This window comes from Sciurus vulgaris, assembly GCF_902686455.1.
Source record: "Sciurus vulgaris genome assembly, chromosome: 11".
Classification (NCBI taxonomy): Eukaryota; Metazoa; Chordata; class Mammalia; order Rodentia; family Sciuridae; genus Sciurus; species Sciurus vulgaris.
The window spans coordinates 4805640-4819663 of record NC_136472.1 but is presented as its reverse complement, the minus strand read 5'-3'; the positions used below and the strand labels follow the sequence as shown (position 1 = coordinate 4819663).

The 14024-nt window shown below is 52.1% G+C and overlaps 1 protein-coding gene and 1 pseudogene across 11 annotated transcripts in view; one reads left to right on the top strand and one right to left on the bottom strand.

Annotated features, from left to right (window-relative positions):
- The window catches only part of PPFIA1 (PTPRF interacting protein alpha 1), an 87704-nt gene extending 82740 nt beyond the window's left edge, over nucleotides 1-4964 (top strand). For 9 of the 10 annotated variants that reach the window (XM_079104914.1, XM_079104912.1, XM_079104913.1 and 6 more), the window contains 3 exons: nucleotides 539-704; nucleotides 2991-3060; nucleotides 3695-4964. In XM_079104914.1, coding sequence (XP_078961040.1) covers nucleotides 539-704; nucleotides 2991-3049 — 225 coding nt within the window. In that variant the 3' untranslated portion in view covers nucleotides 3050-3060; nucleotides 3695-4964. The remainder of the gene's footprint in view (nucleotides 1-538; nucleotides 705-2990; nucleotides 3061-3694) is intronic. The other variant, XM_079104916.1, reaches the window with a different exon arrangement.
- Nucleotides 4965-10605: 5641 nt separating this feature from the next.
- Nucleotides 10606-11759, bottom strand: LOC306639288 (transmembrane protein 41A-like; annotated as a pseudogene). Its single transcript has one exon. The product of its transcript is annotated as a transmembrane protein 41A-like (transcript).
- Between the last annotated feature and the right edge of the window lie 2265 nt (nucleotides 11760-14024).

Genomic DNA, 14024 nt, shown 5'->3' with positions numbered 1-14024 from the left:
AGGCAATCACTCTGCCAGGTGCACCTGTCCTTTACCTGTATGTTTGTTTATTCATTCAGGCAGGCAGGCAGGTACAAAGGTAGGCACTGGGGATGGACTGGGCGCTCTGCCCTCGGCCACGTCTCCAGCCCTTTTCATGTATGAATGTATTTATTTTGGGGTGTCAGGGATTGAACTCAGGGGCACTTGACCACTGAGCCACATCCCCAGCCCTATTTTATTTAGAGAAAGGGTCTCACTGATGCTTAGTGCCTTGGTTTTACTGAGGCTGGCTTTGATCTTGACATCCTCCTGCCTCAGCCTCCCAAGCTTCTGGGATGAAGGCGTGGGCCACCACTCCTGGCCCTTTTCATGTATCTATTTACCTTTTATTTTGAGACAGAGTCTGGCTAAAATGCCCAGGGTCTTGCTGAGGTGCTGAGGCTGGCCTGGGCTTGCAAGCCTCCCACCTCAGCCTCCCGGGTGTCTAGGTGGCTGGGTGTGCTGCCACGCCCAGCCGTCCTTTCCCTTAGAAACGAAGCTTGTTTTTGGTTGCCAGGATGATGATAAAAGCTTCAGGAGAGCACCTTCATGGAGGAAGAAGTTCAGACCAAAGGACCTTCGTGGCTTGGCTGCTGGGTCAGCAGAGACGCTCCCGGCCAACTTCCGGGTTACTTCTTCCATGTCCTCCCCCTCTATGCAGCCAAAGAAGATGCAGCTGGACGGTAGGTGGTGGGCCGCATAACCCACCACTCACTGGGAGCGTGAGCGTCACTTTTACCTAGATGGCCACTTCATGCACTACCAGGCATTTGAGTGTGGTCGCATGCCCAGATGTAAATGTTTTAAAGTTAGCCCTAACGTGTGTTTATAAAGTGTCAGCAACAATAAGAGGATCTTTAAGAACGTCTTGTCTGGTTGAATCTGAGCATAATTCTCCCAACTAATATGGCTGAGCACCGACTGCGGTGCCGTCCTGGCATGGCGTGTGGGTGTGGTGGGCAGCCTGGCAAGCGAGCTCTCGAGATCACGTCATGGCAGCTTACAGACTATGGTGTCTACTCCTGGGCTTCTCTCTACCCTGGCAAAAACCATGGAGTAATTTTAAATTAGACACAATTTTCAGTTTCTGCGAGCCCAGCCTCTCCTGTCTTCTGCCCTCCCAGCTGCTGCCTTTCTGGGTAATCCCACATGTGCCCGTCAGGAAAGGGCTGGAAAAGAAGATGGGAGCCTGCTGGAGGTTGTGGTGGAGCCGAGGTGGCCAGCCTTGGCTGCTCCCTGTGGTCACTCTCTGGCTCCAGGACGCAGCTGGTTGTGTGGCCGGGGGTTCCTGGTAGGGCTCTGCTCTGATCTGGTGCTAATGAGAGGGGGTGCACAGAGGCAGAGCCACCCTGGGTCTGAATCTAGTTCCACTGCTAGGAGGTCATGACCTTGGGCAGCATTTAGCAGTGGCCTGCCTCAGTCTCCCCCCTGTGAAGTGGGCACCCACGGCTCTTCTCATGGGAGGTCTGGCTGAGCTACAGGAGTCATTCCCTCAAAGCTACTGAGTCTGCATCTGTCTGCTGCTGCTGGCTGTCAGGGTCTTTGGCAATTCTGCTGCCAGGCACCAGCTTCATTTGCTCTGCTTTTTGGTACAGACGGTAGACTTAGGAGAAGGAGTGGATTTAAGAACTGTCCTGCCATAAGTAGGTTTGGTCTCACTTCCCTACGTACAAATCAGGCAAAAGCATGTGTATACAAAGTTTTATTAGCTGAACACTCCTGGGAAGGACACTTAGCGCAGCATTTTGGGTAGAAACTAGACTTTCTTTTGCCCGAGTTCAGTAATATACTTAAAGGACAAACTGCAGCATGTGTTTTAGATGGCAGCTTTTTGAGGATGAATGTCTTGCTTCTGAGGAGCATGCAGATGACTTACCCATGCGCACTGTGACTTGGCCCTTGGCTGCTTCTCTGTCTACTAGAGAGCGGTTCCACTGGGCACTGGGCCTGGCCTTCGATGGACACCTCCTCCTTCATACTGCTTTTCCTCTGTTTTGTTAATTGCAACACTAAGAACAAGAGTTAAAATTGACTAAAATTAACCTCGGAGGCTTTATCTCCCACAAACACTGAAGGAGGGATACCTGGTGAGATGGGCTGTTCTCATGACGGAGGAGGGATGTGCAGGGAACATTGCAGCAGCTTTCCTAGGCTTGGGATCAGGACATACAGAGATATCCAGTCTCACCAGCATCTTCTGTGGAACCTTGGCAAGATGTTGCTAAAAAGTACTCCCTGCGTACCTGTGGCAAAACAGACAGGGTGCAGCTGGGAGCAGCCGGACCTGCTGCAGGTAGTCTAAGTATCTTACAGTTTGCGAGGGACTGGGCTCACCCTGGGGCCACATGGTATGTTTCTTAAACAAGAACCCAGCTCTCTGTGGTCTCCATCATTTCCAGTGGAAGCAGCCTGGAGTAAGAGAGGTCATTGTCCTAGCCCACTGCCCTGGCTGCCCGCCCCTGGGCCTGCTCACCACCTCTGACCATCCCGTGAGCAGCAAGTGCTGGGCAGCAGGTTCCACCCCTGCCCCAGGCGGACTTGATCCCTCTCCTGCAGCCCTGTCTCAGGGCTGGGGCGCATCCCACGGGAACAGGTGGTGGTCCACCACACAGGGTTCCTGGAGGTTCAGAGCTAGGGCAGAAGGAGAGGTCGAGAGAAGCCAGGTCACCGCCTCAAGAGGGCGTGCTTCACTCATGCACGTGTGCATTTTGAAATCACTCTCTGTAGGGCACAGTGTGCCTTTGCCCTTGTGGCGTGAGTGCCAGTATCCCGGGGCTCCTGGGAGGTGGGAGGACGCCCTCCTGAGCCCTCTGATGCTCTTGCCCTGGCCACTGCCCACTCCAGCAGGCTCCCTTAGCTCCCGGGAGGCCCCACCCTAGGCGAGGAGAGGTGTGTCTGGTGTGCCGTGTGAGTCTCAACACTAACTGCACGCTGTGTTTGCACGCTTCCTGCGGCGGTGGTCCAAGCAGGCAGTGTATCAGGAACACAGAGGTTGGATTCTGCTACAGTCAGGACTTACTCCTGCTGAAGCCTCCGTCGGTGAGTAGAGAGCAGCAGCACCCTCGAGAATGTCCGGGTGCACGTTGGCAGCCTGGAGCACAGCGCCAGGCAAGGTGGTGGGTGCTCGTCCTTGAGAGCCAACGTCTGTCCCCGTGGGATGTGCACCTGCTCAGGTGGCTCTGCTGTTGGAGTGGTCGGGAGGGGCTCGGCGTGTCCTGTCTCACCAGGAGAGAGTGTGCTTCTCTTCCTCCTCTCACCTGCGTGCTGGCTGCTGACCGCGTGAGGCGGCCTGCTGGTCGGGAGCACAGTCCTGTGTGCAGGGAGTCCCGGGTGCTGTGACCGGAATGCCCCTCACGAGGCTATTGCACCGAGTGACACCTGTAGCCGTGCGTTGAGAGGTTGACTTGAGCACAGAGCCATGTCTGTGCTGGGCGCCGGTGACTGGGATGCACTTGTGCGGGAGGTCCTGTCCCAGAGGTCTGGGCCACTGCTGGCCCCAACTTGGCCCTGGGATCCCCTGCAGGTGGGAGCTGTCTGCTTTGCTGGGTTGGCTTCAGGGTGTGCCTCCGGGAAGCGCAGCCCCGGTGGCTCCCAGTGAAGCTCGAGGGCTGGGCAGGAGGTGGCGAGGGCGGTCCCGGGGGGTGTGCTAAGCGCGGCCTGTTCTCTTTTGCAGTGTACCCTCACTACTTCTACCGATGACAGCAGCCTTCCGAGGCCCGCGGACTGCGTTAGAGTCCAGTGGATCTTTAGCCAGTTCATACTTGTTATGTGGACCCTGAGATATTTTATTACAGAGTTTTTAACTAATGAAAACTTCACAAATACCATAGAGAAAATATTTTAGAATTTACTGTTTCTTATATTTATGTACCTCTGCCCCTCCTCCGTGTAGTCACTGCTTCCTCGTGCGTGTCCAGGCGTGTCCTTCCAGGTCAGCTCGTGTCTCGTCCTGTTGGCAGTCCTTCACATGAATGTACTGTGATGCTTGTATGTGTGGATCCTGCGGACAAGCACAGGGCTCGTAAATCATGCACTTACTGTGATCGTACTGCTTGGTTTTTAATGGTGACCCGTGACAGGGAAGGGGACTTGACTGCGCCTGCGAAGTCACCATCCCTGCCGCTCACGGCCGTCATTCTGAAATAGCAGACTCGATCTCGAGCGATCATTGTTGGATTTTAATGACCGACCTTAACTCTACTTTTTCTAGCAAGAAATCTCAGCTTCTGATGAACTTGGGGCTGAAGGGTCGAGAACACTGTGGAAGCCCCTCGCCCTGGCTCCGCTTTTCCCCGCCCAGTCTCTGCACTTGAGGGCTTGTCCAGACACTGAGTGCAGCTGGAAGCCGTGGGGAACGGCTCAGCAGGGTCTGGGGCCTGGGGTGCAGCCTGCAGACCTGGATGCGCCTCTCTCCAGGCAGCAGGTGGGGGCATCCCCAGCTGCTCTCGAGGACCAATCCAGCGCTGCCGCTCGCTGGCTCCCGGAAGAGGTCTCGCGCCAGGGCAGGGCTCCTGAAACCGCGTGCAACTCTAACCAAGGCCTTATTTTTCTTGTGTAAATCATCTTTTTACATTTCTTTGTACACATGTTTAAAGAACGAACCTCGTGGTGCATTTTTAGACTTCGATGGTGTAACCATTTTGCATTGTCCGAGTAGCAGATGTAACTTTTACTTTTTAAATGGCACATTAAAAAGCCAGCAAGGAAAGTCAGATCATGGTCTTATTTATTATGCAGCTGATGTGCAGATGGAGGCCGCGCTGTCTCTTCACCTTTGGCTTCTACTTTTAATTCGCTTGTACAATTCATTGTTACTGTTCTGTTTTTCTATTAATCTTTTTGTGAACTTCCTGATTATGTAACAAAGTATGTACAGTCTACTTTTGAACTATTTTTATCACAGTATTATTTATTGCTTTCTTTCAATAAAGTACTGAAGCATTTTCCACTGCCAATAAAGAATGCTGAGAATAGCCATAATCAGGTTGAAAGTGGGCTGCTGGCAGTGTCCTGCCTGGAAGGGACACTGGGGACTTGGTCAATAGAATAAGAAGTGGGGAAGAGGGAAGCCTGGGATTGAGCGTCGTCCAACACAGAGCCAGCTGTGTGTGCGGGCACCAGAGCCCTGCTGGTGTCAGCCCTGCCGCCTTTCCAGCCGCAGGCTCTGCCCTCCTGCCCACTCCACCGCCTTGTCTCCAGGCCACGTCCTTCCAGACTCACCGGTGCTGGACACCAGGAAGTCTGTTGCTCTGATGTCGCAGACCTGCCCAGCGAGGCAGAGGGCGTCAGGCAGGGCCGGGGTGGGCTCCCAGGAGGGCCTGACTGGGTAGGGGTGCTGGGAGGCCACTCATAGTGGCCAACCAGGCGGCCCAGAGCAAGCGCTCACACGGTGGGGGGGGGGGGGCATCGCGTCTGGGCGTGGTGTGGGCAGCACAGCTGACATCTGCCCTGCTGAGGCCGTGGACTCTCCCAAAGGGCACCGTGGCATCCCAGACTGAGGCACCTGGCTCTTCTCTGTCCGGCGGAGCAGACGGGGAGTCTGCGTCTGCTTTGAGGACTGTGTGTGCTGGTGCCCCCTGCACTCAAGGCGTGCCCCGCAGCCTCTGGAGAGACCAAGTGAAGCAGCAGGTGTCTCGTCAAGCTTCACTGATGGCTCAGTACTGTCCCACTGACCCCGGTCAGCAGTGGGCGTCTTGACCGCGTGCCTTCCTGGGGAGACCGGGCTTGCACTGCCCTGCTCGAGTCTCCTGGCGCTGCCGCGGCTCCCTTGCCCACTGTGTGGCCCGTCCAGCTGCCCCACGGTTTAGGAGCCCTGTGCTCAGCTGACTGTGCCTGCTGGGTGGCCACCTGCTGCCTGGTTCCCCTCATGTTGGCATGTGTCCCCAGGGGAATTCGCACTCTGCAGAGCTGGCCTCTTCCCAGTTAGGGTGGGGCTTCCCTCACCCCTCCTGCAGGCATCTGGTGGACGGGTGCAGCCACTGCTGCTGTTCTGGGCACCCATAGGTCACTTACTGCACTTCCGAATGCCCCAAATACTTCTGCCTCTTCATTTCCTGGGCTTCCTTCCTTGGTGAGAATGAGTAGCCTCTTCATTTCCCTTGACTCAAAACGTGAGCCTTTCCAAGTACAGCAGTACCCGTGTCCACGGAGGATCCACCCCATCCCAGACTCCAGAGTCCGTGCTGCCAGGTTCCTTTAGAACCTCCCTGCGCACACCGTCCACGTGCTGAGTCCTCTCTAGAGCACTGTGCGTGTGTGTGTCTGTGCCCTCTGGGGAGTGTGACCGGAAAGCGCATCTGCTGCAGACTCAGCCTCGTCTCCGCAGCTTCCAAATGCTCAGACCCATGAGTCAGGGCTGGGATGCACAGGCGACTCCCGCCCAGGTGTGTCTTGTGCACAGAGCAGCGCAGTCACTGGAGGAGGAGGAGGACCCACGCCGCCAGGCGCCGGGCACAGGCCCCCTGCTGCCAGCAGCTCCTGGGGGCTCCAGGCGCTCCTCTGCGCTTGACCACAGCATCCTGGCCCCTGTCCACCACTGTCCCCTGGGGCCTCCTCTGAATGTCTTTCCTCTGCCTCCTATGAGGGCCCTTGCTTCTGGCCCACCCATGCAATTGAGGGTGATCTCGTTTCAAGATCCAAATTTAACATCCACTCAGACCCCTTTTCCAAATAAGGTTACGTTTGCAGGTTCGGGTTTTGGTCATAGACATGTCTTTGGAGGACCACCACTCCGCTCTTCGCTGTTTCTGGAAAAGATGGCTCACCCTGTCCTGGAGAGCTCTCCCCTGAGGCACCCACCACCTCCTGGAACAGAGACCACTCAGGTCCTATAAAGGCAATGTAGGCAGAGAGAAGGGAGCTCTCAGTGCCGCTGGAGAGTGAGGCTTCCAGACCCTTCTGAGGGGCGAGGCAAGGCGGAGAGGCGGGACCTGGAATAAAGCGGAGGACATCATAAAATAAAGCATCATTGGCTGGTGGGACCATCTGAGGAGAGCGTGCAGTCTCGCCGCCTGCAGTTGCAGATCCGGGTGCCCTGCTCTCGTTAGGAATCCAGGGTCCTCTTGATGAGGCGTTTCAGGTGCAGGGAGACCGTGATGAGATGAAATTTGTCCCTTCCAGGAAGGGAGAAGATTCCAAGTTCTGCACATCTGGGTGCAGCCCGGGACCTTGTACCGTTGGGAAGGGACTGGGCAGAGGAGCTGCCTTTGGGGAGACCAGGTCCGAGGGCATGTCCTCATGCTCACTTGACATGCACGTCAACCCCGAGTAACACCCCAGTACTGTTCCCGGGGCTCCGGGAAGCCCCCGTGCTGATTGCCCGGTGTTAGAAGAGATTCTTCTCCGTGTGGCCTCTCGGGCACCAGCTCCAATGGCTCCTCTGCCTTGACTCTGATGGAATATATAAATAGGTCCCACCGTGCCCTCCAAAGGAGCCAACAGAACCCAGGTCTTGACTTTTTTTTTTTTTTTCCTTCTTTCGTTACCAAAAAATTGAACCCACGAGGACCCTGGCACTGAGCCACATCCCTAGCCCTTTTTGAGACCAGAGTCGCCAAGTTGCCCAGGCTGGCCTTGAATCTATGATCCTCTACCGCCATGCCCTGTGGGTTCTTGACTCTCCGTGAGGGGTGGACAGTGATCAGGTAGAATGCTGTCAGAAAATCAAGTGAAGTGATTAACTTAGGATGGTGGAGGGTAGGATCTTCAGGGCTAGAGAGACTCTAGTCTCCGATGCTCCAGCACCCTATTATTTCTGTCTTGTTACTAGTTCTGAGAATCAAACCCAGGGCCTTGCTCACGCGAGGCATGCACTCTGCCCCTGAGCTCTGTCCCCAGCTCCTCTTTGATCTTTTGTTTTAACCTTGAACATCATTTTAATCTATTCAGTTCCATCATCCTGGATGGGGGACACCTATCAAAACTTACATTGAGCAACAAATAGATTGCTTACGTTATCTTTTGAAATAAATGTTTTTTAGAGTTTTATTTTTTGAGAGAAATAATAGGTGAATGATTATTGCATTTGAAAGTGCATATCTATTTTATAATACATGAAAACATGTATAAAGATGATGTAAGCTTTAGGTCACGATTTCCAACTTACACTAAATGCACCTGGCTCAACATCACCGAAACATTTGCAGAATTAAAACTTGCCAAGTCCAGGAGAAGCACACACAAGTCGGACCCACCCTGCTTACTCTCCGCCTAGTCCCTGGGCACTGTAACCCATAGGAGTTAGGTGTGGCCTCCCATCTCTTGCAATAGGCCCTGATTTCGGCTGCACACAGAACCGCCATTCCCTCCCCATCTCCCAACAGAAGTAAAGTAAAATCTGTGTGTGCGTTGGCAGGGATTGAACTCAGGGCCCTCTACACCTGAGCTACACCCCTAGCCCTTTTAATTTATTTTGAATCAAGGTCTTGCCAAGTCACCCAGGCTGGCCTCCAACTTGTGATCCTCCTGCCTCAACCTCCTGAGCCACTGGGATTATAGGTGTGCAACACCACATGGTCCACTATTTCCATTCTTAAGAGTAAATATTAGCCAGGTACAGTGGTGCATGCCTGTAATCCCGGCAGCTCCAAAGGCTGAGGCAGGAGGATCATAAATTCAAGGTCAGCCTCAGCAACTCAGCAAGGACTTAAGCAGCTTAGCAAGACCCTTTCTCAAAAACAAAAAATTAAAAATAAAAATAAAAAACAGCTGGGGATGTGGCTCAGTGGTTAAGGGCCCTTGGGTTCAATCCCTGGTTCCAAAAAAAAAAAAGGAAAAGAAAACTAAGTATTTATTGCTGAGCCACGTGGGGCGCCTTGCAGGAGCAAGAAGGGCCCTGGTAAGGCTGGACTGCCCATCATTGCATTGAGGTCCCCTGGTGACAGACTGGTTGAGGGCAGCTCAGGATGTGGATCAGACAATGTGGACCATGCGCTGACAGTGTATGGAAGGTCAGTGGTGGGCGCACGAGGGTTTAAGGTTTAGACTTTGTGTGGACCCACCCCACGCACAGTAGCACTCGCTTGTAAACCTAGCGTCCGGGAGGCTGAGGCAGGAGGATGGCAGGTTCAAGGTTGGCTGGGCAACTTAGACTCTGTCTCAAAATAAAAAATAAAAAGGGTTAGGGATGTAGTTCAGTGGTGGAGCACTCCTGGGTTCAGTCCCCAGTATCAAGAGAAAAAGACCTGTGAGGGATCTTCCTGAATGATAAGGGTCAACCATCACCTCAGGGAGATCTCGGGGTCAGTTGCCTCAGCCTTGTGTCGGGCTGACAGATCTGCTCCATGGAAATGTCACAGGCCAGGCTATGTGGGAAATGACCAGACAGACTCCATGTTGCTCTGAGACTCCATGTGATGTAGGAAATGCTTCTCCCATGGGAACACCCCGCCTCTGTGCCCATCATCAGTTACTTGGTGTGACATTTTTGGCAATACAAAATGGCAATTCTTTTTTTTTTTTTTTTTTTTCAATACAGAACATTTATATCCATTTATTTGGTAAATCACTTTTCTTGGAAACTCATAAGTACTTTACTTGTAAACTGATAAGGCACATTGTTGCAAAATCATGCAGGAAGGAGACAGATGGAAAGAGGCAAAGATCTGAAAAGGGGCAAAGAACACATGTTTGCAACAGTGTGGAAAACATCCTGGCTCTTCCCTCCCTTTATTCCCCAACACTAAAAGCCACTGATTACGAAGTCCAGATAGGCCTCCTCCTCACCTCAACTCACTTTCAAGCCTTTTTTTAAAAAAAGCAGCACATTCTTGAAAGTGAAGTCTGCTGTGAAAAGATCATACCATGTCCAAAAAACACTACTTGGGAATCCATTCTTCCTATGGAATGTAAGTTCCAAAGAATTCATGTAGAAAAAGAGGCTCAGATGAAAGCCTTGGCAAGATTCTTAGCCAATCCAAATTAAAAAAAAAAAAAAAAAAAAAAAAAAAAAAAAAACAATGGATGATGCCCAAGAGTAGCAATTCTGATAAATTATGATGAGGATACAATATTGCAGAGCTGGTCAGTTCAATGCCAAGGGCCATTTGTCCTTAGAGGCAATAATGCAGGTCCCTGCCAATCCAAACTGCAGCTATAGGAAGCAATGACAGCTTTGAATAATTACAACATAGCCAAGTCATGAGACCAATGTTTCCTCTTTGAATTAAAAAAACACAACTACTTATCAGTTTTTCTCAACAAATAACAAAATGAAAAACATTCGCAGGTATATTGGCTAATAGCCTAGCGTACTGAATCCATTCTCCAAGCAGAAGGAGGTAGAAGGGATTCCCAACTGAAAGGACATATTAGATAATGTATAGATGGACATTTCAATCAGGTAACTCAAGGGCCTGGCCCTGTCCAGATAAAGATTTCTCTACAACAGATCCATAACATAAAATCTGCTCCATTCATATTTAATAGTCTGACTGTAGTCAGCATAATTGTCAGGACATACAACCATGAGGAGATATGACATACATGGTTAAGAGCATCACAAAAATCACCAAGCATTTGCGCTACATGTGGAAGTCTTAGGCAATTTCCCTTGGATCATGGAAGAGGTAGATCAGCAGCAAAAAAAAAAAAAAAAAAAAAAAAAAAAAAAAAAAAAAAAATACAGAAGAAACATCTCAAGAGACTAATAGCAGGTGGAAAGTCATGTCAGCAATATGGGTTCACAAGTCAGCAATGATCCTAATAACAGAACTTAACAGAACAGCTGTCACACAGCCTATCATTTTTCAAGAGGTACTCTGGACAAGGACAACCAACAACTTCTCCCAAGACAGCCCAGGAGTGGGCAAGAGGCAAATCCAACAGACTACCCTGAGTTCCTTTGTATTTAATAAAACAGAAATGGGATTTTTCTAGGAGGCCATCCAATTCAGTCCTGCTAAACTGAGGCCAGACAAAACCTAATACAATCAACTTTTAAAGCTGAGTGCCCTTTGTGACAATACACTGCACACAGATGAATAGTGTCCAGATCGCCTGGTGAGAGTAATTAAAAAAACAAGGAGGACCTTCAAAGGATCACATCCATTACACAAATCATCAGAGTCCAAGGATGTGACAAACAGAAAATCCAGATCACGTGTCTTTTCTACTATTTATAAGATTAGTGTTGCTTGGCTCATTCATTTGAAGGTGTTTCTGGCTAAATTTTTTAATGAGAGTTCCAGGAAATAAGGCCACTAGAGCAATGGCCAACAGCTTAAAGACTGTTTCCCAGGAGAAGAGAGCATCCAGGGAGGTCAGGGTTGACAGGATGGAGCCTGTCTGCACACAGATGAAATTGTATGGTATCAAACCAATAAGAACTGAGAAGAAGAATTGCACAATAGGGATGTTCAGAATTGGGGCCGAGAGGTTCAAGAACCAGTTTGGTGTCATAGGGAAAAGTCTCAAAAACAGTAAAAAGAAGAACAAGCTGTTTCTGTTCTCCTCCACCTTCCTCTGCAGCAGGGCCACTTTATCAGCAAAGTAGGAGACCACCAGCTGTTTGCCAAAAATACTGGAGAGCAGGTAGCAGCATGTGGCACCCACCGATGTCAGTATACAGCATAGCATGAGTCCCAGCCATGGCCCAAACAAGGCACCAGCTAATACGTTCTGCCTTCAGGCTCCTCGGGGGAGCCTCGTCTCGGCGCACGGGGTAGACGCGTCGACAGCACGTACAGGGCAAAGGTGCAGCCGGCGAAGACCAGAAGCAGGCCGAGCAGCGGGCGCATGTCGGCGCCGCACCCAGCCCGCCGGGCCACACGAGTGCTTGCTATACTGGTTGCGGTGCGGAAACTTGGCCACGCGCGGACTCAAAATGGCAATTCTTATTTAATGAAAATTTGCTCTTTTGATCCCTATTGCTCCTAAACAATGCACCATGTGAACGGTGATTGTGTGGATGTTAGTAGCCATTCTTTAGTTTGTACCTAGGTAAGGGTCATTCTGACCCACTTCCCCCTCTGCTGTTGATCTCGGGGTGTTGGTCTGTAATTTCGAATCATAGCAACAGACACTTATGATTGATGTGATTTTTGGTGTAAGAACCCCTGCAACCCTGTGGTCGGGGCTGTTCTCCCAATAGCCATTTTTTGGGGGCATTGTGTGAGACAGTCAGCTGGCCAGCTTAATAAAGACTCTCAAATTGGACTTCTCAGTGGTGATCGGTCTGTTCTTAGGTTGCACCCAATGACACCTTGAGGCGCCTGAAGCCCCTGCCTCTTGAGCCTCACTTTGAGGAACTGCTGAGCTCAGTCTCAGACATCGAGCGCAGCCTGCAGTGGGCCATCGCTCGCTCTCCAGTTCCACCAGGGCCACTCTTGTACGTCTGGGCACCTGAGGTCAGTATGTGGCATCCTAGACTGGAAACAGTGCGTGGTGGCCCACCCCCTGAAGACGGGCTGCAGATTCCCGGCTGCCCTGCCATCCAAAGCTGCCCGTTTCCCTCTCCCTTAAATCTGAACTGACCTTGGAAACTTACTTGTCCAGAAGAATATAGCAGGCATGGTGCCCGGGGACTTTTGAAGCCAGCTCCTATGACGCCCCACAGCACCCTCCTGGCTGGGAGCTTGCTCCGAAAGGATAAGCCCGGAAGTAAGAATTCCCACTGCAGCCGGTGTAGTGCTGCACACCTGGATCTACGCAGTGGAGCCGGGGGCTCAGCCTCAGCAACTTAGTGAGACCCGGCCTCAAAACGGAAAACTGAAAGGGCTGGGTTAGCTCAGTGGTAGAGCCCCCCTGGGTTCAATCCACAGCACTAAAAGGGAAAGAGGAGCGAGGGAGGGGCAGTGGAGGATTCCCTTTCCTGGGTCACTGTGATGTGAGGTGGCCAAGCTAGCCTCTTGGAGGCCGTGTGCAGAGTGCAATGTCTGGTGGCCTCCCAGCTGCTCCTGCCATCTGCTCCAGGTGCCGATGCGTCAGTGGGGCGGCCAGCTTGGACATGCAGGCCCCAGAGATGAGAGGAAAAAGTGAGAAAGTCCTCCCTCAGCCAGAGCCCTGGGCACTGCACCCTGCCCTGACCAACCAGGCAAGACTCCCCACCACCTGGGCCCACGGGAGACGAGGTTGAGTCTCCCCTGTGCCCTGTCCGCGTTCACAAAGCCGCTGCGTCCTGCTCTTGGCTTCAGGTGGTACATTGCAGGCGGTGGATGCATGTGGAGTGCACCCTGTCTTCTGTGCTGCTACTGCTGATGCCATTCCCGATGTCACGACCCCTGAAAGATCTGGTTGGAAATCCACCCTGAAACTTAGTGGAAACACAGGGATTTATTGCTCCTTTTGATTCAGTGAGTTTGCAACCTGAGTGCCTCTTCTGTTGGTCTTTCCTGGAATCACCTATGGGACAGCAGTCACCTGGCAGCTTGGCTGGGGCTGGAGGGTCCAACAAGGCCTCTGTCAAATGTCTGGCACCTGGTGCTGGCCAGAGCAGGGAACCTTCCTTCTCCCGCCCTGGGCCAGACTGGGCTTCTTCCGAGCACCACGGCCTCAGATTCCAAGAGTGGAGGTGTGAACTGCAGGGCCTCTCGAGGCCTAGATCCCAGAAGTCACACAACGTCTTTTCTGCAGCACGGCCAGATCCAAGGCTTGGAGGAACGGACCGCCTCTCTGGTTGGGAGGAAGAGCTCCGTTGTAGGGCAGAGATTTGATTCCCAGCAGTGCCACTGTGGGCGTAGCAGTCACGTTGCTGGCCAGACGATCCTGGCAGGCGTGCCAGCCCTGCAGACGACAAAGGCCTTCAGTCAGCTGAGCGTGCTGCAGCAGATGCCAACGCCTGGACTGTTCCTTTTTGTGCTTGTGTGGTACATGGGATAATCACAGGGCACTCTACCACTGACCACACCCCCAGCCCTTTTTATATTTTGAGACAGGGTCTTGCTAAGTTGTTCAGGGTGGCCATGAGCTTGCCATCCTCTTGCCTCTGCCTCCCAAGTGGCTGGGATTAGAGGTGTGTGCCACCAATACCCAGTTTAGAGGTGGAGATTATTTTTGTAAGAACAGCT